General features: G+C 41.0%; 2 protein-coding genes and 1 long non-coding RNA gene across 26 annotated transcripts in view; 2 read left to right on the top strand and 1 right to left on the bottom strand.

Annotated features, from left to right (window-relative positions):
• ENTPD5 (ectonucleoside triphosphate diphosphohydrolase 5 (inactive)) overlaps positions 1-5867 on the top strand; it is a 49527-nt gene extending 43660 nt beyond the window's left edge. For all 24 annotated transcript variants that reach the window (XM_045448192.1, XM_045448178.1, XM_045448194.1 and 21 more), the window contains one exon: positions 2283-5867. In XM_045448192.1, coding sequence (XP_045304148.1) covers positions 2283-2369 — 87 coding nt within the window. In that variant the 3' untranslated portion in view covers positions 2370-5867. The remainder of the gene's footprint in view (positions 1-2282) is intronic.
• A 4028-nt stretch (positions 5868-9895) lies between these two features.
• Positions 9896-24611, bottom strand: COQ6 (coenzyme Q6, monooxygenase). Its single transcript, XM_045448176.1, has 12 exons — positions 24393-24611; positions 19310-19444; positions 17902-17960; positions 17487-17610; positions 14657-14787; positions 13851-13958; positions 13695-13757; positions 13404-13511; positions 10980-11182; positions 10789-10904; positions 10459-10625; positions 9896-10023 (listed from the first exon to the last, which is right to left on the bottom strand). The coding sequence occupies exons 1-12, from the start codon at positions 24556-24558 to the stop codon at positions 9994-9996; spliced, it is 1410 nt and encodes a 469-aa protein (XP_045304132.1). The 5' UTR covers positions 24559-24611; the 3' UTR covers positions 9896-9993.
• On the top strand, positions 17617-18093 carry LOC123582017. Its single transcript, XR_006704151.1, has 2 exons — positions 17617-17743; positions 17824-18093. It is a non-coding gene; the product is annotated as an uncharacterized LOC123582017 (long non-coding RNA).
• Positions 24612-24674: the final 63 nt, after the last annotated feature.

The raw sequence follows: 24674 nt of genomic DNA, 5'->3' as shown, positions 1-24674 counted from the left end.
ATGGAATGGTAACTTTTTTTTTTTTTTAATGTTTTCATTTATTTTTGAGAGAGACAGAGCATGAGCGGGGGAGGGGCAGAGAGCGAGGGAGACACAGAATCTGAAGCAGGCTCCAGGCTCTGAGCTGTCAGCACAGAGCCCAACGCGGGGCTCAAACCCATGAGCTGTGAGATGATGACCTGAGCTAAAGTCGGACGCTTAACCGACTGAGCCACCCAGGCTCCCTGATGCAATGGTAACTTCTAAGTATATTCCCAGGCAAGCTATCCTAGGGGTCACAGAGCAGGAAGGCTTGCATCCCAAATTAAGATGCCCAAGTCACATGGTTTATTGAATCAAATTCAAAACTCAGGGCAAGAAGCAAAGGGAAAGAAATAGGATAGGTGAGAACATATAGGATAGGGTGGAAATGGGCAGGCTGGAAATGCCATACTTCTTAATTCCTGGGTTCATATGTCCTGCATCTCTCTCTCTCTCTGCTGATAGTGCAGTTATAAGTACTAGAGCTGATCAAGGGGGTACAAGGACAGAAGGTGCCTGGGTCTGTCACACAAATTTGCTCTATTCGGAGGGGCAGGTACAATGGCTAGTAGCATTCACTCACTCATTACCCTATTAGATGGTTTTATTCAGCAGAGGACAAAAGGATGTCACCAGTGAGTGGCTTATTCAAGTTCTCATTAATGTTGAATGCCTTGTGTATATGTAGTATGTCCTATATATTTTATATGTGCCTCATATATTTAGTGCCTCTTGAATCTTGTGTCGCTTTTTGTCCTGCTGTCTCTGTCCATTTGTTTAGGTACATACAGGCTCCACTTCGTAGTAACTTATTTATCTATTCTAAACACATCTTATATGTTTTATCCATCCCATTGTTTTCTTGTCTTCTGTACCATAATTGTATAATTGTACATTATGGTTACAAAGATGATTAAAATGAAATCTTGTCCTCAAATAGCATATAATCTATTAAAGGAGATGTGACAAAAATATAAGTACGGCACAGGCAACTTTGTACTTTGGGGTCAAATAAGTAGGCTGTACTTTGCTTTTGAAGTGCCCTTGTGGGAGTGCCTGGGTGGCTCAGTCAGTTAAACGTTCACCTTTGACTCAGGTCATGATATCACAGCTCGTGAGTTCGAGCGCCACGTTGGGCTCTGTGCTAATAGCTCAGAGCCCAGAGCCTGCTTCAGATTCTGTCTCCCTCTTGGCCCTTCCCCTGCTCACATGCATGCATGCTCACTCTCTCTCAAAAATAAATAAACATTGAAGTACCCTTGCTTGCATCATTTCCCCTTCCTGTTTCCTCAATTCCAGATGAGTTTATATTGCCCCATTTCTTGTGTTACACAGATTTCATAAACTCATAAACTTTGTACTAAGGTATTTGGATTTCATGTGTTGTATCTGACAAGAATATTGGCATTTAAGGTACTTAACAAAGAATTACTTGCTAGTAGAATGTAGATTTCATCTGGTCAACAAAGAAGTATTGTGTCATAAGAAATTAGTCCTAGAAAAAAAGACTAAAACCAATCCACTGGTCTCCAAACTTTTTTGTGTGTGGTGTTATCAGTAGTGGCATTATTGTTTAACAAAAGATACAGAATGCCAGTAAAACTAATCAAAGTGGAGCTGTCTGGTTGAAGTGGAGGAATGAGGCCTGGAAGGATCAGCATTTGGCCTCCTTTTCTCCTCTGAAGCACTTCCAAGAACTCCTAAGATTCTGAAGAAAAACAATTTGATAAATACTAATCTGATCTTCTTTTTATGTATTGGAAGAAATCAGGTTTAAACATTTGCCCAAAGTCACTGAACTGATTGAGACACAACCTGGTCTAGAATGCCTTTAATGCCTTGGTTGGTTATTAATTAGTGCTTCAGAAAATTCAGTTGTTTATAAACTATGAATTGTGAAGTTTAATATGTTCTTTCCTACCCCTAAATTGATTCCTGCCTCCTGTTGTATTTTGTTTCGGGATTAGGGAAAAGAATTCAGAAGCCTGTTTGTCTAAAAGGTCCTGTCTAGAAGGCCTGGGTAAGACCACTTCCAAGCCAGAAGATTCAGAGATCAGATTGGCAGGTGTAGGGTCAAAAAGCCACGGCAAGAGGGAAACCGTTATAGAGAGTGGTAGTGGGAAGCCTCCAAAGACTGGCTACTCCAAATTTTACCTTGATTTGGCCATGTGTGATCTTTGTAGATATTCTCTGCCTGTGTCATGCTTGCCAGAGTTGAAAATGAAATAAAAAATGTGAACTTTTTTTTTTCTACTCAACAGCTCTCAAAGAAAGTGAACAACATAGAGACAGGCTGGGCCTTGGGGGCCACCTTTCACCTGCTGCAGTCTCTGGGGATCTCCCACTGAGGCCAGGCCCTTCTTCTGAGGATTGCATTTGCCAACAACCTTTTTAAAGGTAGAAGGAGAGAGGACTCAGTCATGTTCTGAGCTAGTCTGAGGATAGCCTGGACTGAAGCCCAGCAGCTCAATTCATCAGAAGGAAGGAGCTTTTGGAGACAGGTCTTGCCCTTGAGTCTGGAGATTTGGGTCTAATTAATTCTGTATATCTAATGTGAACTTTTGACCTTACCACTCTGCTTGCACAGCTGGCACCAGAGTCTAAATCTTTGAGATTCTTTGTGTGTCACAGCCAAAAGGAAAAGCTTTGAAATTAACCTTGGAGAGCCCAGGGACAGGTCCCTGGGAACCAAAGAAAATTCTCATTTCAGCCCTTTGAGTGCCTCATTCCTTTGAACATATTAATTTTCCTCTTAACACGCTACACTAAGCCCACTGATTGCAATCCCATGACCTATCAACACCAGTAATTTTTCCTCCTCCCTACACATTGCCACGTCCCACCCTCTTTCCACTCACCTCCCCTAAAAACAAAAACAAAAACTGGTTTATGCTTTTCATGTGTAACTCCAAGGGAGAGAAAAGGTAACATATCTGAAATTGTGTGATCCTGCTTTGTGCCAGTTCTTGGCGAGATAGAGAGAAACTCCTCACTGTGCAGACCCCAGCCTAAAAAAGGAGTCTATTTGATCTCTAGGGACAAGGTTTGGGAGAGTGTGGCTCCCTTGAATAGACCTTCTCTTAATCAGGCAATTCTGGGATTAATTAACATACCCAACTTTATAGGAATGTATGTGTATTCAGTGCCAGTTCCTCCTCCCAGGAAAATGTGTTTATAGTTAATTTCTCATCCTAAATGAGTTTTCTTTGTATTTCTAAGAAATTCATCTACTCTGGCTTTTGGTCTGTGCTCAGATGCCTTTGGCTGTGCTGTGCAAGGGTCTCTAGATTTGGGTCACAGCTCCTTGCAGTTTGCCCTTTTATTCTCTCCGTTTATAGTCTTATCTCTTAATGCTCTGACCCTGATAATTTTAGCTAACTTCCTCTAAATTATTTTTTAGTTCCAGGGTTTCTGGTACCTTTCTTGATGGTACCTAATATTTGATTTGGTTGGCCATTTTGGCCCACATCATTACAGTGGATTCTCTTTTTGTTTGAGTGTTGAGAGCTCTTGATTTTGTGAATTATTTCCCCTAAAATTAATTATCTTTTTTTGTGTGTGTGTAGTGGTGGCGGGGTGGGGGTTGTTTTTTGTTTTTTTTTTTACAGGATCATCATCTGCTTTTTATCTACCCACTCAAGTGCTCTTAGACTTCAAAGATCTTTGAATAGTCTGGCTCCTTTACCTTAGCTCTTTGCCTCCAGCTTCTTTCTAACAAAGTTTGCACGTCCCCAAACTTGTAGTCTTCAAAGTAGACTCTTTCAGCTCTTTCAAACAAGTGTTAAATATACCTGGCCCTCACACTAGTTCCTGAGGAAACTTATTTCTTAGTCATTCCATTGAGTCAATAAATATTTAACATCTGATATGTGCAAGTAGGCAAATTTCTATATCCTCATCCCTCAAATTTTGTTTTTTAATTCAATGTGGAATTTCTTCAGATACTTCTTTTATTATACTGAGGTCACTTTTATACCTACTGTCTTCCTCAAAAGATGCTACATAATTAAATAGAATCTTTAGAAAGTTGAAAACTACCAAAGATAAAACCGAGTCTTCTGCCCATTGCAGAATTCCCTGAACATTTCCAGTTGGTTATCATTCATCTTCTGTTTAGGCATGTGTTTGGATAGCTTATTCCATTTTTGGACTTTGCTGATGTTAAAAGAAAATCTCTTTTATATTGAGCTGAAATTACCTATCTTCTCAGTGGTCTTAGATCTGCTCTGATCTCTCCTTCCACAGCCTTTCAATCTTTGGAGAAAACTTCCAAGTCCTTTATGGTATCTTCTTTAACATACCATATGGCTTTTTTTCAAAACAAAACAAAACAAAACAAAACAAAACAGGGTGCTGGAACCAGTCATCATACACTAAATGTTGTTCCATATAATTAGGGAGAGAGACTGTTTCCTCTAGTAGAAACCAAGTTTTCCCAAGAGGTAAGCTGTGTTCACTAGACTCATCCAGCTTGATGGGTCTGGAGAGGTAAGATTCCATGGTCTTTAGCACCACAGCTTGTCTGTGAGGCTTATAAATAGGAGCCAAGTATTGTTCACCCAACTCCTTTGGTCATCCCAGATACCTTCAGAAATCTGTAGGTAGAAATCAGTAGATGCAGTAGTATTCCAGAAGTGTATCTACATATATTCTGATTCCCTTGATGAGAACATCTGGACAATTAATTTATCCAGTTTAGGAGCAACTTGGAATAAGAATTTTTATTTCTTAGAAAAAAATTTTCTATAATGTCCTTTCTGCCCCTTAGTGTACCTTTTGGGCCTCTTATTGAGGGGTCATATAGAGTCTAATGTTGCTGGTTAAGTTTCCTTTCTCTAAATGTGTAAGATTTCAAACACTAAGGACATGGCCTGGCACATAATGAATGTTGTGTTGTTACATCATCATCATATGAAGAACATCTTCTGTGGGTCGTGGAGGTTTGCAAGATGTGCCTTAAAATTCTTCCTGTCCTGCCTGATTTGGTTGGTGTATTTTTGGAGTCCACGTTCTCCTTACCTGGGCTACCTTTCCATTTTTGTGAAAGATGATTTTTCTTCCCTATGGTGACCTTTCTGGACTCTGCTAGTACTCACACAGCTTTTCACAGTAACTGCCCTATTCCATTCTGGCCATATTTTTCCTGAGATTACAGGAAGTTTCATGACTGTCACTTTCTTTAGTATCTTTACAAATTTTCTGCATTCGCCTGTAAAGCTCCCCCTGTGGTAACAAGTTTCTCATCCCTTCAAAAATTATTCCCAAGAATAGCTTAGTTTGGTTCAAAAGCAGACGGTTTCTTCTCATTTCATCTTCAAATCGGACTTTTGGGCAAGATATTTTTTACAGTGTACAAATACAATGGATGCACAAATCTATAAAAGGATTCTCTGGGACCATGAAGTGAGCTTTTCGAAAACCCAGAGCAAGACACCCTTTCTCCCACAGGTCAGCCACTAGTCTACAACCAAACATGTATGTGATTCTGCTGCTAATCGACTTTCCCCTTTGACCTGGTTCCTGAGGTCTTCAAACCTGTGCAATTGTTTATTGTTTTATTACTGAACAGACAATGGTGTCCCAGAGAGGAACCATGAATAAAATTGAATTCTGGTGCTGTGATAAGGAAGTAATTAACATTAAGAAGATTTTTTTTTTCGGGAAGTCCAGTGTGCACCTTTAACCAAGGTTAAAGCAATTTATGTTTAATTTGCATTGTTAGGGATTTTGAAACAGCAGTTGTAACAAAAATGCATGAATTGGGTATTTTTAATTTTTATCTTCATCAGAGCACAATTGTGTAAATTTATGACCAGCATTAAAAAGAATTACATAAATCTTTATTATATAAGTTTCTGGTGTGTAGCTTTATAATTCGTCTGTGTATACTACCAAGTGATCACCACCACAGACCTAGTCACTGTACCGTCGACCACCTCCTCCTCTGGTAACCACTGGTCTATTTTCTATAAGGTTTTTATTTTGTTTGCCCTTTTGTTTTTTGAGATCCACATACGAGTGAAACTGACTTTTCTCCAGTATACGTGTTCTTGGCTCCTTTGTGGTAAAATAATTGCCCTGATATGTGTGGGTTTATTTCTGGGCTTTCAGTTCTGTTCCATTTGATCTCTTGTGTCTGTTTTTGTACCCATACCATGCTGTTTTGATTATTACAGCTTTGTAGTTTGAAATAGTTTGAAATCAGGGAGCTTGATACCTCCAGCTTTGTTCTTCTTTCTCAAGATTGCTTTGGCTATTCGGGATCTTTTGTAGTTCCATACAAATTTTAGAATTATTTGTTCTAATTGTGTGAAGTATGCCATTGGAATTTTAAGAGCTATTGCATTGAATCTGTAGATGCCTTTGAGTTGTATGGGCATTTTAGTATTAATTCTCCTAATCCATAAGCACAGAACAGCTTCCCTTTGTGTCTTCAGTTTCTTTCATCAGTGTCTTATAGTCATAAGTGTCTAGGTCTTTCACCTCTTTGATTAAATTTATTCATAGGTATTCTTTTTGATGCAGTTGTAAATTGCAAATGGAATTGTTTAACTTCTTCTGATGCTTTATTCTTAGTGTGTAGAAACACCACAAATTTCTGTGCATTGATTTTACATCCTGCAACTTTACTGAATTTTTTAGTTCTAGCAGTTTTCTGATGGGGTCTTTAGGGTTTTCTATGTATAGTATCATGTCATCTGCAAATAGTTTTACTTCTTCCTTTCTGATTTGGCTGCCTTTTCTCTTGACTAATTGGTGTGGCTAGGACTTCCAGTACTGTATTGAAAAAAAGAGGTAAGAATGGGCATTCTTGTCTTGTTCTTGTTCTTAGATGAAAGGCTTTCAACTGTGCACTGTTGAGTATGTTAGCTATATGATTGTCATATATGGCCTTTATTGTGTTAAGTTATGTTCCCTACTGTACCTACTTCATTAAGAATTTTGTTTTTCATTGTTTGTTTATTTTTGAGAGAGAGCGCGTGCGAGTGGGAGAGGAGCAGAGAGAGGGAGACACAGAATCCAAAGCAGGCTTTGAGCTGTCAGCACAGAGCCTGATGCAGGGCTCGAACCCACGAGCCGTGAGATCATGACCTGAGCTGAAGTCGGATGCTTAACCAACTGAGCCATCCAGGTGCCCCTTTGTTGAGAATTTTTAACATAAATGGGTATTGAATTTGTCACATGGTTTTTCTGCATCTATTGAGATGATCAGATGACTTTATTTTTCTTTCTATTAACATATCTCATTGATTGATTTCTGTATGTTGAACTATCCTTGCATCCCTGGAATAAATTCCACTTGATTGTGGTGTATGATCCTTTTTAATGTATCATTAGATTAGATTTGCTAGTATTTTGTCTAGAACTTTTGCATCTATGTTCATCAAGGATATTGGCCTATCCTTTTGTGTTGTCTTGGTTTTGGTTTTTGGAGTAATGTCTGGCCTTGTAAAATGTGTTTGGAAGCTATTCCTCCTCTTTTGGAAGAGTTTGAGAAAGGTAGTAAATCTTCCTTCAGAGTTTGGTAGAACTTGTCAGTGAAGCTGATTCTAGACTTTGCTTATTGGGAGGTTTTTTATTTACTGTTTCAAGCTCCTTATTAGTCATTGGTCTATTCATATTTTGTTTCTTCGATTCTGTTTTGGAAGATTGTATGTTTCCAGGAATTAATTGACTTTTTCCAGGTTGTACAGCTTGTTGGCATGTGATTTTTTTACAGGAGTCTCTTAGTTAGGATCCTTTGTATTTCTGTGTATCAGTTTTAACTATTCTTTGATCTCTGATTGAGTCCTCTCGTTTTTTCTTGCTTAGTCTGCTTAGGGTTTGTGGATTTTATCTTTTCAAAGAACCCTACTCTTGAGGTGCCTGGGTGGCCCAGTCCATTAAGCATCCGACTCTTGATCTCAGGGTCATGAGTTCAAGCCCATGTCAGGCTGTGCACTGGGCATGAAGCCCACTTAAAAAAACAAAACAAAACACCAACTTAGTATCATTGATTTTTTTTTTTTAATATCTTTTGTCTCTATTTCTACTCTGATCTACCTTCTAATTTGGGGCCTTGTTCTTTTTCTAGAAAGTTCCTTTAGGTATAAATTATTGTCAGTCTGAGATTTTGTTTCTTTGGGTAGACCTTTATTGCTGTGAACTTCCCTCTTAGAACTGCTTTTGCTACATTGCATATCTTTTGGTATGTCATATTTCTGTTTTGTCTATAGGTATTTACTTCTCCTTTGATTGGATTACTCATTGGTTGTTCAATAGCACATTTAAACTTTTTGTGGTTTTTCCCGTTTTCTTGTAATTTATAGTTTCATATCATTGTGGTCAGAAAAGATGCTTGATAGAATTTCAGTTTTCTTTAACTTATTGAGACTTGGTTTTTTGGCCTAACATGATTTATTCTGGAGAATGTTCTATGTACACTTAATGTGTATTCTGCTTTAAGAATTTTTTTTAATGTTTATTTTTGACAGCGAGAGGGGAAGGGGCAGAGAGAAAGGGAGATGAAGAATCTGAAGCAGGCTCCAGACTCTGAGCTGTCAGGAGAGTCCAACACAGGGCTCAACCTCACAAACCGTGAGATCATGACCTGAGCCCAAGTCAGATGCTTAATCAACTGAGCCACCCAGCCACCTTTGTATTCTGCTTTTAGATGGAATATTCTGAATATATTAAGTCTCTATGGTCTAATGTGTTAAGCCCAATGTTTCCGTATTGATTTTTTTGGTCTGGATGACCAATCCATTGATGACAGGATAGTAAAGTCTCCTACTGGAGCACCTGGGTGGCTCAGTCAGTTAAGCATCTTACTCTTGATTTCAGCTCAGGTCACAATCTCACGGTTTGTGAGTTCAATCCCCAGGTCAGGCTCTGTGCTGACATTGTGGAACCTGCTTGAATTCTGTCTCCCGCTCTCTCTGCCCCTCCCTATTGCTTTCACGCTTGCTCTCTCTCAAAATAGTTTAAGAAAAAAAAAATCTCCTACAATTGCTTTCAGTATCTTCCTTTAGGTACGTTAGTATTTGCTTTACATATTTTGGTGTTCTACATTGTGTGCAAGTGTATTTATAAATGTTCTCTTTTCTTGCTAGATTGACCTTTCTATCCTATGTAATGCCCTTGTCTTTTATTACAGCCTTTTGTTTTCAAGTCGATTTTGTCTGATAGGAGTATATAGCTTATCTGGTTTTCATTTCCATGGAATATCTTTTTCTGTCCCTTCTAATTCCAGCCTGGGTTGTGTCCTACTGAAGTGTCTCTTGTAAGCAGTATATAGATGTGTGGTTTTTTTAATCCACCCACTCTGTCATTTGATTGGCTAATTTAGTCCATTTTCATTGTTTCTTGTAGGCAGTATGTAGATGTGTGGTTTTTTAATCCACGCACTCTGTCATTTGGCTAATTTAGTCCATTTTCATTTAAAGTAATTATAGGTAAGTACACACCTTAGTGCCATTTTGTTCATTATTTTCTGGCTGTTTCTGTAGTTTTTGGTTCTTCTTTCTTTCTTCCCTGGCAGTTTGATGGCTTTCTGGTGTTCTGTTTAAATTCCTTTCTCATTTTCTTTTGTGTATTTACTGTGTTTTTCCCTTGTGGTTACATGAGGTTCACATAAAATATGCTATGTAAATTAGTAGTCTGTTTCAAGTTGACAGCAACTTAAGAGTTCTAAAATTAACAAGCGAAATGGATGAGACAGCCCCTTAGCAATTTTTCTTAGTAATAAAAAGTCTTTTCAACCAAATCATAATAGTCTTCCTTTGGGGTTTTTTCTTGGCTTGATTGATATGCCCTTCTCACACTGAATTTATCTGTCATTCATTATTTGGGCTCCACAGGCCCATTAAGCAGAGGAGAAAAAGAGACTAGAGAATTCTAATGTAAAGCAAATTTATTAAATCTTGAAACTATGTGATGGTCTTAGGAAAAGATGTTCATTTTTCATCACCGTAATCTCCAGAAGAGGAGCACTCATTTGCTTGCAAAGGCCATAATCTGTTCCTGGAGAAAAATGAAACAGACACTGTAAAGCATGGGGGCAAGTGAAGAAAATAGTTTAAAATAAAATATTTTTTAAAAAATTTTATATATAAATCTCCAAAGTGATTAAAGCAAAACATTGGCAGAAGTCCCAGATAGATCCTCCTCCCAAGAGTCCCTCCAAAGTGTCTTTTAATAGAAGTTTCTCAGGAAAGCAGCTGGCCAAGCAGCAAAAGGAGTTTAAAACATCTTTAAAACTTTAAAAGTTCCTATTCACGATTTTTCCTCATATGAAGTTACTGCTTACATGTGGGCTCTAGCACCAAGCCCAGCAAGGACTTTTTTGCTCATTACCAATGGGGAAGGTATTCAGAAAAAAAATTCAAGGAAATTCAGAATAATTGGCAAAGTCCTCCTCAGTGAGCAGGACTCGTGGAGAGCCATGAGTGACCTTACTTTGAGTGGAGATACTGCATTTGTAGCCTGCAAGCCCCACGTCCTGAGCAGCACAAGTGGAGTGGCACTGGTGGAGTAGAGCCTTTTTAGGAGGTCAGTAGCAGCCAGAAGAGCAGTGTTGTGACGCTGTCGATCCGTCTCATAACCTGTGAGATGGCTCATAGAGCCTGGAGGAAAGGTATAAATCCTTAAAGCAATAGTGAAGTTCTTTGCCAGCAAACCAGACATATTGAAGTCTACCATATCTGGCTGCTGAGGGACATTTTGAGGTCCTGACCTTTCCTAACTACATGATCTCTGGATACTTCTCTGAGGTACCTGAACCCTTACCTAAGTCCTTCCCATTGAAGGCTGCAGCACTGAGGTGATGGACCAAGCTGGAGATATCCCCAAAGCCCATGTTGACACCTTGTCCTGCAAGTGGATGGACTCTGTGGGCTGCATCCCTAAAAAGAAAGAGTTCAGATGCGGCCTCTGCAGCAGAGTGCGAAGACGGCAGCCCTGCTGTGTTGTCATCTTACCCAATGAGCGCCAGCCGAGGCCGGACGTATTCAGCAGCATGTCCCAACCCAAGTGGAAATGACATTCGGCTTCTGGCGTCCACTCTGGCTACACTTGGGGGCAGCTGGCGAGCTGAGACCTTAGTGGGCTTCAGAAAGGCAACAGCATATTGCAGCATGGTGCCAGCCGAGTCGATGAAGTCGGTGTGGTTAGCATCACTCCACTGAGTAGTGTCAGCCGTAAACAAACCGTGAAAATTCACCAGTGATCAACAGGGAATTAATCAGCAAGGAAATACATTTTATAACTACAGCCAAGAGTTAATAGTACCTCACATGCCAAACTGATCTAGACCACAGGTGACAAGCCCCCTTAAACAAATACAGAACACAACTTCCCCCAGGTTTTAGGCTCAAGCCAAACTGCTCGTGAGCTGCTCCTGTCTACCTCTGAACTTCACCTTTCACTTCACCTTAACCCTTAAAACCACAGACTAGCCACAGCGTAGCTCATTCTACAACATCCTCTTGCTTCTGGCATTCCCCACTTTGCTAGAATGTCCTCCTAGTTCACCAGGGTAACCCTCATAGCATCCGGAAGCTGTCACCACTTTTTGTGAACCTCCCTGCAAACCCTCTTCTGTGCTCCAACACCCTATAAATACTTGTACCACTGTTCCCAAACTGTCACATAAGTATCTTTCTCCCTCACTTGTCTGTGAGGTTCCCGAAAGCGGGGACTGTGTCTCATTTGTCCATTTCCAGACTCTTCTACATAGAAGGCACATGTAATTGTTGCCAAATGAATGCACTGAAAACGTCTGTGCCAGGAATACATGCTAAATGACCAGAGGAGGGGTAGAGTTCACCATTTACTTCGGAAGGCACTTTAGCCTAAAAGACTCTGCCCCTTTTACTCCTGTTGCTGCTCCAGAGCAGTGAAGCCTAAGTTCTTCAGTGTAAAACTACTGTGAAGTCACTAGTGAAGTAGTAGAGAGTTTGGTAGTTAAAACCACAGGCTCAAGGACCAGCCTGATTTCTGAACCAGCTTTACCGCTAGCTCTATGACCTCGTTAGGCAAGTAACCTAGCTGTAAATGAGCATGATAATAGTACCTACCTCAGTGGTTCACTGCATTAAATACATGCAGGTAATACTCTTCACCTGCACATGGCACACAGTAAGCACTCAATAAATGTCGCTGATTATTACTATTAGTGAATTTTAGGTAAATGTGGTATTGAAGCTCCAAAATTACTAGTGCCAGTATTTTTTAAATTTTTTAATGTTTATTTTTGAGAGAGACAGAGGATGAGTGGGGGAGGGGTAAAGAGACGGGGAAGACAGAATCTGAAGCAGGCTCCAGGCTCCGAGCTGTCAGCACAGAGCCCGATGCGGGGCTTGAACCCACGAACCTTGAGCCAAAGTCAGACGCTTAATCGACTGAGCCACCAAGTTACCCCACTGTTGTCAATACTATTAAAGGCTTTATGTATCTGCTCCAGAATAATCATTACCATTTGTTGAGCACTTACAACGTACTAGGTATGTTCTAAGCATTTTACATAAATTCTCTCATTTTTTAAGTCTTTAGACTTTTGGGGTGCCTGGGTGGCTCAGTCAAGAATCTGGCTATTTTTTTTGGTTCAGGTCACGATCTCATGGTTTGTAGGATCAAGCCCTGCGCCGGGCTTCAATCTCTCACACACACACACTCTCAAAAATAAACTAAAACAGTCTTTAGACTTTTTATTATTTTTAAACTCTGAGAGGCTGGTGATACTGTTTCCCTTTTCTAGGAGATTAACAGAACCATAACAGTATTGAATCCATGTCTGTCTACAAAACTTTTAAGTTTATATTTATTTTGAAAGAGAGCATGTGTGAGAGAGAGCACACATGTGAGTGGGGGAGGGGCAGAGAGAAAGACAGAATGAGAGAGAGAGAGAGAAAGAAAGAATCCCAAGCAGGCTCCACACTGTCAGCACAGAGCCCCATGTGGCACTCAAACCCATGGAACTGTGAGATCTTAACCTGAGCTGAAATTAAGAGTCAAGACCCTTAACCGACTGAGCCACCCAGGTGCCTCTACAAAACTTAGCTCCCTGCTGAAATGTGCTCAGCTCCTCTCCAGAACACTCCTAATGAATCAGGCTTCCAAAGTTCATAGCTATTCAAAACTAGCCAAATATTACAGCTTCAAAAAAAAAGGCCAATGCTAACTACTGCCCAGGCAGCTGTTTCAATCAGCACAACAGCCCACAACCACAAAAAAGCACAGAAGTTATTAATTTCCATTGTTTTTCATTTCCCCGAATGCCCTCCTCTTCACATAGCCCACTTACAAAGGGGCAGCTGGTTGGTTATTCCTTTTTCCTTCATCAAAACACCTTTCTGTATCTACCACCCTGCAACACGTCATCAGCTGGACAAATTCATACTCACAAAGGCAGAGTTAATGGCATCCACAAACTTTTCTTCATCCATGCTCACCAGTTCTGCTGCATGTTCATGGGATGTGGACCAAACCAAGGAACTCAAGGTGTCTGAGAGCTGTGTCAAAAGAACACCAATGCTAAGGGCTAAAACTTCTGTTCTTGGGAGCTCTCAAGCTTAAAGGAAGTAAAGTTAGCTTGGGCATATTCCCTAGAAAGCAGAAAAAGGTTGAGAGAAAGTGAACCCCTAAAAGAGGAAGGCTGGGCATGTTTAAGCAGAGTAGCCAGAAGGACTTCTTACCGGGAGCAGAGCAATGGGCCCAGAGGGAAGAAATCTCTGCCAGGCTACATTGTTTTCTGTGGCCTACAATTGAAAGAAAAAAAGAGTTCTCACGAGAGGTACTCAGTACCCATTAAACACGAGCAGGGTCCCCAGATGGTGGGCTCAGGACTTTACCTCCGATAAATGCAAAGTAGCTACAACAGCAGACTGATCATAGTTCCAGCTGACGTTCTGAATCCCCGCAGCCTGCCGCACTCCTGAGTTGTGACCGTCTGCACCAATCTGCATGGAAACAAGAGCCTGTTAAGTCTTATAACTTCTTAATACATGAAACTGTTCCAGAGGTTTGTTTCTGTCTCCTTAAGTTTTCTCTAGGTCCACCTGTTCTCAAAGCCCATCTGTAGCAGACAACTTGTTACCATGCTTGCCTCACTCACAGCCCCTGGAGGGGTAGCCTTACCTAGGTGACCCCAGTCTCAGCTAATGGACCAAAGCTGGACATGTCCTCCACGAGGTACTAGCCAGAGGTTAGCTTGGCCAAATTCTCTTGATGTTTGAACTAGAAATCAATAAGGCAGGCACTGGAGCTGAACACTCCTGTTGTAAGGTTAGGAATGGATGTCAAGTAAAAGAGGAAGCTGGCAAGCAGAAAAAAGGGGGGGGGGGGAATACAATGAGATGGATTGACTATAGGACTCCTGTGAGGGAAAACAGAACCTCAATTTCCGGTTTTTGTCCCTATGAGGCCAGGTTTCTTTTATTTCCAGACCTAAGACGGTCTAGGAGACTGCTTCCTATACAGGATTTACAACGACACCATATTAACTTGAGTTGGCCTAGGTGGGTACTGGTCCTTATAACCAAAAGCTCTGCCAAAAATTAACTTCAACTATAGCTTAGATCTAAAAACTAAAGGCCCTAGAGTTTAGAATAAGCTATGGATATGCAAGACCCCTGGCAAAATAAGAATTTTCAACTACCAACAATTTAGTCTGGAGGGTGCTGCCATCACCTAGGGTAATATGAACCCAAGGGCTGGAGTCTGTCATGGGAAATGGATAAGGCCAGGTATAGCCGACTGCTTTGCTCCTGTAGAGAACCGTCACACGGTCTAGGTCAGAAGAGAGAAAACAAAACATTAGAAAGGCAGTCCACATGGCTGAGAAAAAAGCCCTAACTAGATCTAAAGCGAGCTCTCAAGACAGCTGTCTCTTATCATTTACCCCTAAGCAAGAAAAGATCAAACAAATAACTCCTATAATTAATGCTATGGTCTGAGAGCTGATAAATGACAAAAGTCACAGGGATGAATCAGTGTCAAAAAAAAAATCAACTCTGAGTTACCAGCCTGCACCAGGGATTCTTTCTTCTCATCTCCACACTCACTGCTCTTGTAGTTTCCCTCTGTGCCTAAGCGAGTCCACATGTGCTTTCAGAATAAACAGGGTGGGAATCCCATGGGCCCAGGTAAATTCTAGATTTCATAAGATTTTTCTTGCCATTGGAAATCGTTTTACTTTTCTGATCATAAAAATGATATACCTACTGGAAGTCTGAACAACAAAGATTTAAAAAGGAGGGAAAAATCACTCTTAATCATATCATTCAGAGGCAACTACAGTTAAAGCTTTGCCATCTAGCTTTCCAGGTGATTTCCTATGCATACAGACACAGTGCACATGTAGGATATGACACATACTTTTTCCACCAATATATTACGGAACATGTTTCTAAGTGACTAAATATTAGGTCTAAGTTATCTTTAAAAGCTGCACATAAGTGGGGTGCCTGGCTGGCTCAGTCAGTAAAGCATGAAATTACTTAAAATTTTGGGGGCGCCTGGGTGGCTCAGTTAAACGTCTGACTCCTGATTTTGGCTTGGGTCATGATCTTGTGGTTCATGGGTTCAGGCCCTGCACTGGGCTTCACACTGCTGACAGTATGGAGCCTGCTTGGGATTCTCTCTCCTCCTCTCTCTGCCCCTCCCCTGCTCACTCTGGTACTCTCTCAAAATAAATTAAAAAAGGGCACTTGGGTGGCTCAGTCGGTTAAGTGTCCAACTCTTGGTTTTGGCTCAGGTCATGATCTCATGATTTTGTGAGTTGGAGCTCTGCATCAGGCTCTGCACTGACAGCACAGAGCCTGCTTGGAATTCTTTCTATCTCCCCACCTCTCTCTCTGCCCCTCCCCATCTCGTGCTCACTCTCTCTCTCTCAAAATAAATAAATAAACATAAAAAAAATTAAATAAACTTAAAAAAAATCTTTAAAAAAGTTGCACATAAGTTGATTACACGGATAAGTTATTATCCCATATCAGAAAGCTAGAACTCTGAGATATTTGCAAATTATGTATCTGATAAGGAATTCATATTCAGAATATATAAAAAACTCTTGTAACTCAAAAAGAAAGACAATCCAGTTTTTTGGTGTTTTTTTTTTTTTTAATGTTTATTTATATTTATAGAGAGAGTGCACAAGCAGGGGAGGGGCAGAGAGAGGAGGGAGAGAATCCCAAGCAGGCTCCTGACTATCAGCGTAGAGCCTAACAGTGGGGCTCGATCTCACAAACCATGAGACCATGACCTGAGCCGAAATCAAGAGTCAGATGTTCAACCGACTGAGCCACCCAGGCACCCTGACAATCCAGTTTTTATATGGGCAAAAGATTTTGAATAGTCATTTCTCCAAATGGCCAATAAGCAGAGGAAAAGATGGGAAATACAATCAAAACTACAATGAGATACCATTTCAGTCACTAAGATGGCTATAATAAAAAAAATAGTAATAATAAAAAGTGAAAAGTAAGTGTTGGTAAGGATGTGGAGATACTGGAACCCTTATATATCATTGGTGGGAAAGGGAAATGGTATAGCCTCTTTGAAAAAGTTTAGTAGTTTCTGAAAATGTTAAACACAGAATTATTATATGACCCAGCAAGTCTACTCCTAAATATCTACCCAGAAACCTATGTCCACGCAAAAACTTGTACACAAGTGTTCATAGCATTATTCACAATTGCCAAAAAGTGGAAACAATCCAAATGTCCATTAACTCGTGAATGAATAAATGAAATGTGGTATATCCACATGATGGAATACTACTTGGCAATAAAAAAGAATGGAATACTAATAGGGCTGCAACATGAATGAATCTCAAAGATATGTTCAGTGAGAGAAGTAGACACAGAAGCATACATATGTCCTGTATGATTCTATCTATATGAAATGTCCAGAATAGACAAATCCCGAGAGACAGGAAAGTAGATCAATGGTGCCAGGGGCTGGGGTTGGGAATGGGGAATGGATGTAAATGGACATAAGGTTTCCTTTTGAGGTGACAGAAATGTTCTAAAATGATATTGTGATGGTGGCATAACTCTATAATTACACTAAAAGTGTACCTAGTCTGGTACAGTAAAACTGTTTAAAAAAAAAAAAAAAGAAAGAAAGAAAAGAACAACCCAGGGCACCTGGGTGGCTCAGGTCATGATCCTGCGGTTCATGAGTTCGAGCCCCGTGTCGGGCTCAGTGCCTGCTTCAGATTCTGTGTGTCTCTTTCTCTGCCCCTCGCCTGCTCACACACTCCCTCTCTCTCTCTCCCTCCAAAGTAAATAAACATTAAAAAAAATAAAAAAATTAAAAAAAAAAAGAAAAGAGAGGAACAACCCTAAAATACCCATCAGAGGATTTCTTTATGGTGGATGTTCAGTCTCTGTAAAAGGCATCCTTTTTTCCAGTAAGTCCTCTGATAACTCTAAAGTAGTTCACCTTCCAGAATAAAAGGAAGATGTAAGAAGTGGGTGCCTCACCCGACACAGCCTCCAGCTGCTTAGTGAGAGCGCACATTATGACATCATTCTCCACTATATAGCCCATGTCGTCCAGATTATCCTTATCGAACATTATCAGGGCCTCTGAGCAGGCATCCCACACCTGGAAAACACAAAGGGAAACTTGTATTATAACCCAAGGAAAAGAAAGCATTACTCCAGTCAGAAACTACTGCTTTCCCAAGTGACAGAACCAGAAAAATCACAATATCAGTCCCTCTGGCAGGAGACAGAAGGTAAGAAGAAAATTCTCTCGAGAATGCTTCCCCCGACTCCTTAGACTGAGTGGGAACTTTGATTCTTCCCACTTTCACAGAAAATACGGAGAATATGGACTTCAATATCTTAACCCACGACAACCAAGATATCTTGCCAAAAGTGATAAAGAAAGCACCTGCATTCGCCGAAAGGCTCTGTATCTCATGTTGCAGATGTGGTCCCAGGCACCAAAACCTACAAAAGAAAGAATCTATATATAGGCCAGAGCAACCTTATGGGACCACACCCTTCCTAGGCTCTCCTTGTCTTTCTAACCTTTGAAGTAAGAGGTTGTTTTCAGTGTTCTCCAATGACAAACTGGAAAATACTTGCCATTTCTTCCTGTTTGATGCTAGGAGTTAAGCTACTCTGCTCCCCAGTTCAGATTATATAGCATGAAAAAAGGCACAGCTTTCATAATCAAAAAGTCAAATCACATTAAAGTTAGGGCAAAGGGGGGTGCCTGGGTGGCTCAGTCGGTTAAGCATCCAACTTCAGCTCAGGTCATGATCTCATGGTTCAGGAGTTTGATCCCCACATTGGGCTCTGCATTGGTGGTGTGGAGCCTGCTTGGAATTCTCTCTCTCTACCCCTTTCTCACTTACACTCTCTCAAAATAAATAAGTAAACTTAAAAAAAAAGGGGGGGGGGATAAAAAAGGAAACCAAACCCACACTGTTTTTCACCATCCTACAGAAGTTAAACTCTGAATAAAGACTATTTTGGGGGGGGCAACTGGCTCACTCAGGGCGTGTGACTCTTGATCATGGGGTTATGAGTTCGAGCCCCACAATGAGCGTAGAGATTCCTTAAAAGTAATATCTTAAAAAAAAAAAAAAAAAAAAGACTATTTATTGAGCACCTACTTATGTGCCCAACGCAATTCTAGGTACTGAGCATAAAGTGTGAAACCAAACAGACAAAGTTCCTGCCCTTCTGCAACTAACATTCTGGCTGGAGACACAGACGGTAAAAAATACGTAATATATTGTCAGGTAGTACTAAGTGTTATGAAGAAAAATAAAGCAGTGTAAGAGGCTAAAGAATGATGGAAGAGTCTAATTTTTGACAGGGTGGTTCTAGATAGGATAGCCTGAGGGAGTAACATTTGGCAGAAACCTAAAGACAGTTTTCTAATGGGTTCCATGTGCACACATCCATCTATACTCCAAAAGCATCTATGATGCAAACTCCTAGCTCCCCAGAGGGCTGACTCTGGGAATGAAGAGGGTGCTCCTACCAGAAGTGAATGGTCATAATTAGTTCATATAGTTTCAATTCCATCAATTCATAATGACCCAACATCACAAAGGAAGCCTACATGATGGACCCACAAGTCCCAAGGAGGTCTTTCTCAGACTAGGTACACTTTTAAGTGTCAGGGGTCCTCATCTTCAACGATGAACTAGATAACCTACACCATCCCCCCCCACCGCCCCCGCAGTGAGCTCCCTCCTCACCAGATGCTCTGGAGACTCTGCCCTACAAGGCACACTGGAAAGCCAAGAGAGACAAGAGACCGGTTCTATGAAACATCTACTCACTACTGAGAAGGGTTGCAGAGCCAGGGGAAATGGAGCTGACTCTGTTGCTGTAAGTTTCTGGCAATTTCTCCCATACTTTTTTTGGACCTGCTTCTAGCAACAGGATTTTCTTGTCACAAAAATGAGTATCATGTCCTAAAAAAAAAAAAAATCAACATTTTACATCATATCAGAATTTCTTCCTTTTCTTGTTTCCAAGAGAAACAACAGATTAATTCATTCGCTCTTAGAATACATATTTCTCACAGGGCACACAAAAAGGAAACACCACACAGAATCCTAAGCAAGAACACATACTGCTATTTCAGCCATCTGAACTACCCTGCCCATGACTTTAAGGTTTCTCTAGACAGTCCAACACCTGCCATCTGCACATAAATAAATAATGGCAAAATTCATAATGAGCCAGAATTCCTTAGAGAGGAAGAAGTAAAAGAGAAAGGCTGAAGTACTTAGACACCAGATACTCCTAATCTTGAAACTATTTCAGTCACTAAAAATATACAAATCCTGCTCAACAGAAAAATGGAATATTCAACAAGCAAAATTTATTGTGGCATCAAGATTAAATCAAGAATAAAGAATTAGTTTGTAAAAGAAAAGGAGCCCAAAAAATACATCAACTGGGCCTCCAACTCTGGTCCTCAAACATCTATATAGGGAAGTAAAAAGGGATTTTGTTACTGGGCAACTGCAGCACAGATACAGTCCCGCCACAATATCCCAGAAAAAGACATGGAAACAGGAAGCAGGGAGTTGCTGCAGCCCAAAAAGGAAAGGAAAAAAAAATGTGTTAGGATTACCAGAGAAGAAACACCGGAGATTTTACTCAGTAATGATAAAAACCCCACATTCTCTGGAATCTAAATTAGAAGAGTGGCATTATTGGAACATTCAACTGAGGAGTGTGAAAATCAAGGTCGCTCCAGTGGAACAGGCAGTGAGCAGCACGGAGAGACCACCACGTTCACCTGCCCCCCACCTTGTTGCGCTGCTGTTTTGCACTGGAGGTTGAGGGCAGCCACACTCCTCCGAGGACTGCCTTCTGGTCCATCATACCTCTATGCCTTCTAGTAGCTGCTCCACCCCAATGTTCACCTGGCCAACTCTTCCCTCTGGATCCAGCTCGCTCAAGCCTCACCTCCTCACCTGCTCCCCCAGCATAGGTCAGCTGCTTGTCCCTCTAGGGAGCTTTCATTTTATTCTTCCTTCTATTATTCACAAATCTTTCTCTTTAGCTAGATTCTAAATTCCTTGGGGGCAAGGAACCACTTCTTAGGGCTAATATTCCCAAGCAGCAAATGCTGTATCTTCTCAATCCACAAAATATACAATGCACATTTTTGTTAAATAAGACACAAGGAAACTAACAGAAAAAGTATATTTCCAAACACATTATAAAATAGGTTCAGTATTTTATCTTTTAGCTATTTAAACTAACATTTTTGAAAACTTATTTGGAAAAAAAAACACTAGAGAATACAATTTACAAATAACAACAAGAGGAAAATACAGATATTTCAAGACTGAAACAAACTAATGTGAGTCTGAAGAAGAATCCAGGAAAAACTGACTTAAGGGGGAAAATGAAGAGCCTACTGAAAAATTTTCACTTTTATTTTCTTTTTATTTTATTTATTCATTTATTTTTTAATTTTTCACTTTTAAAGCAGCTGCCCAAAATTAAGTGGATTCTGAGGGGCACCTGGGTGGCTCAGTTGGTTAAGCGACCAACTCTTGGTTTTGGCTCAGGTCATAATCTCATGGGATCGTTGAGTTTGAGCCTCACGTCGGGCTCCACACTGCTTGGGATTCTCTCCCTCTCCCCCTCCCCTGCTTGTGCTCATGTTCTCTCTCTCTCAAAATAAATACACTTAAAACGATTAAATTAAGTAGATGTTGAAATAAAAAGGTTGATCGCCACATAAACTACTGACAGTATTCTCTGGAATACAAGCTGTGATAATCAAGGGGAAATATTGGCATGCTTGAGACTTTTCTCAATTTGGTAGGTTACTTGACTCAACAGGAGAAAACAATCCCACACACACCTGCCTGTAAAAGGCTGAGCACCTGCCAGCGTCCCAACTGCTTACAGGGAAAAAGCAGCAGCTTGCTCACTGAATAAACTGCATGACAGATTTCCAAACCTTCCAGAGCTCCAGCTTTCACCTTTTAGCACTTACTATTTTCTCTGAGCTTTTTAAGGAAATTAGTCGGTGTGTGAAATTTTTCTTCTGTAAACCTGTGTTTGGTAGTTTTGACTTAACTTAGAGCAGTGATTCTCACAACCTGCTGTATTTGGGCCCTTGACCTTTCTTTTGTAGACATATACAGAGAATTCTGTACTGTGAATGTTTAAAGTCAGTCCTGACTTTATGAATTTATACTTCTGTGGAAGAGACAGGAAAATAAACAATTACAATACAGAATTCTGTTTAAGGTTGATAAAAGAAAGCCCTGCTGCTCTCCTTCCTTAAGGTGTTGGGAGAGATGGTAAGACAAAGAACAAAATAGGAAGGGAAAAGTTAAATACAAACATTAACACTAAGGTGTTAGTAAGACTAGAAATTTTTTCAGGTATATATCATACAGAATTCTATGAAAAGTTAAAAGCTAAAGTCACCAATCGCTTCTCGGCCTTTTGGCTAAGATCAAGTGTAAAAGCTAAAGTCACTACAAGATTAAGTTCTTCCCAGTACTTCTCACTCTCAAAAGTGTGGTCTCCAGGCCTCCACCTCTGCGGGTATTTGTTAAAAATAAAGGTTCCTGGGCTCCACCTGGATAAACTCAATCAGTCATTGGAAGTGAAACTTGGAATCCTCATTTTTAAAATATGCCTCACAGGGGCACCTGGGTTGGTCAGTCGACTAAATGTCCAACTTCAGCTCAGCCATGATCTCGCAGTTCATGAGTTCAAGCCCTGTGTCAGGCTCTCTGCTGTCAGATCAGAACCGGCTTCGGACCCTCTGTCCCCCTCCTCTCGGCCTCTGCCCCCCCCCCTCTCTCCCTCAAAAATAATAAAAATATGCCCCACAAACCGGTAACAATGAGTATATTCAATGACTATATTCAAGCTAAAAATCAAAAATGGAAGTTTTACTTTATATCCTTTACACCGTATGCCCTATATCCTTTGTATTTCAAAACTCAAAATCCCTTTTTGTGCCTTAGTTATTCAAAACCTCTAAACAAAACACAACAAAAACCCAGGTGATTCTTAAGTGCACTCAAGCTTGAGAACAACTACTTTAGCCCAATTACCAATAGGTACAACCAAAATGACGGTTAGAAAGCAAAGGTATATACCTGCCAGAAAGTTCTGTGTCTCAAAAAGGCTCTGTATCTCCTAATTACTGACTTTTGAGTGCAAGTTACTTAACCTTTCTGAGTTTTACCTTCCTTATCTGCACAACCTACAATCAAGATTATGAGGATGCAACGTGGGGTCAACTACACGTCAATGAAAAAAGATTATGAGGGGGGCACCTGGGTGGCTCAGTCGGTTGAGCGTCTTTGGCTCAGATCATGATCTCAGTCTGGGAGTTCAAGCCCTGCATCGGGACTCACTGCTCTCAGCACAGAGCCCACTTTGGATCCTCTGTCCCGCTCTCTCTCTGCCCTTCCCCTGCTCACACTGTCTCTTAAAAAAATAAATAAATAGTTAATTAAAAAAAAAAAAGATTATGAGGGGTGCCTGCATGGCTCAGTCAGTTAAGCAGCCCACTTTGTCTCAGCTCATGATCTCATGGTTTGTGAGTTCAAGCACTCCTTCAGGCTCATACTGACAGTATGGAGCCTGGATGGAATTCTCTCTCCCTCTCTCTCTTAAAAATAAATAAACTTAAAAAATAAATACACATACATAGAAATAAAATGGGGGAAAGGGTCTGAATAGGCATTTTCTCCAAAGAAGATATACAAACGGCCAATAAGCATATGAAAGGATACTTCAACATCCTCACTCACTAGGGAAATGCAAGTCAAACCAGGAAATACCACTTCACACCCACTAGGAAGACTACAAACAAAAATACAGTATCAAGTGCCGTCCAGGATGTGCACCTTGAAATACCACTGGGCAGCTCTTCAAAACAGTTAGCATGTGATCCAGCAATTCCACTCCTAGAAATAGAACCAAGTAGCCAAAAATATGTTTACACACAAGCTTGTACACAAAATAGCATTATCTGTAATAGTCCAGAAGTGGAAACAACCCAAATGCCCATCAACAAACAAACCAAAGGTAGTACATTCACACAACGGAATATGATTCAACCATAAAAAGGAAGTACTAGTGGGGCACCTGGGGAGCTCAGTCAAGTGACTCTTGACTTTAGTCATGATCTCCCAGTATGTGGGACACAGCCCCCATCGGGCTCTGCAATGACAGCACGGAGCCTGCTTAGGATTCTCTCTCTCCCTCTCGCTCTCTGCCCTTGCCCTGCTCGAGCGCTGGCTCTCTCAAAATAAATAAACTAACAACAACAACAAAAAAAGTACTGGTACAGATACAACCTGGATAAATCTTTAAAACATTAAGCAAAATCGATGTATATAAAAATGTCAGGAAAAAACAAATCTAGAGAGACCAAAATGTTCAGGAGTGGTTGCCTAGGGTTGAGGAGCTTTGGGGGGAAATGGGCAGCGACTAAGTGGTTCCTGTTTCTTTTGGAGGGGGGAGGGTAATAAAAATGTTCTAAAATTTACTGCGGGGATGGATGCACAATCTGTTAACATACTAAAAACCATTAAATCGCATTCTTTAAATGGGTTAATTTTATAATATGCAATTATATCTCAAGCTATTTTTTAAAAGAAACAAAATGCCTAGCCCAATACAAGGCCTGATACTTTCCGACTGTGCCCATTCCTAAATTACAAAGGGCGGGATTTAGAATGACTCCTAAGGATCCTCCTCCCACTTCTGACCCTTCGGAATCCTGAAGGACCAGACGCTTGCCCTGGGGCTCCTCTGGATAGGGGAAAGACCACAAAACCCGCGTCGCGCAGGGCTCCCACGGTCCTCACAGTTCCTCCACGGTCCCGCTCCTCCCCACTACCTGCCTGGAGACGCGCTTACCCAAGGCACAAGCCATGGCGGCGCCCACCAGGCCTCCGCCCGACACCACCACATCGTACACGGTGTCTGCCTTGGCGCCCGACCACCGCCGGCAGGAAAGCAGCGGACCTCTCCCGGCAGCTGCAGGTGCAGCCCTCCACCGGCTCAGAGCCAGGCGAGCCGCCATGACGCTGACCGGCAGTGTACTTGGCGCCCCGCTAGGCCCTCCTTTTGCTGCACTTCCGGAGCAGAGCCCTCCAATCACTAGCTGCTTCAGTTGCGGCTTTAGAACCGGATATAGAA

The sequence above is a fragment of the Leopardus geoffroyi genome, chromosome B3 (genome assembly GCF_018350155.1).
Source record: "Leopardus geoffroyi isolate Oge1 chromosome B3, O.geoffroyi_Oge1_pat1.0, whole genome shotgun sequence".
NCBI lineage: Eukaryota > Metazoa > Chordata > Mammalia > Carnivora > Felidae > Leopardus > Leopardus geoffroyi.
Note: the sequence above shows the minus strand (reverse complement) of the source record. Positions and strands in the feature narration are given on the sequence as shown.

Bases quoted from the DNA above. Each gene is read 5' to 3' on its own strand.
- COQ6 (XM_045448176.1), bottom strand. From the start codon at position 24,558: ATGGCGGCTCGCCTGGCTCTGAGCCGGTGGAGGGCTGCACCTGCAGCT. The intron at 17,961-19,309 runs GTGAGTAGATGT...TTTCTTTTGTAG, and splicing joins CTCTGCAACCCTTCTCAGTA to GTTTTGGTGCCTGGGACCAC. The intron at 13,959-14,656 runs GTAGTTGAAAAT...GTTTCCATGCAG, and splicing joins CCCTCCAGACTAAATTGTTG to ATTGGTGCAGACGGTCACAA.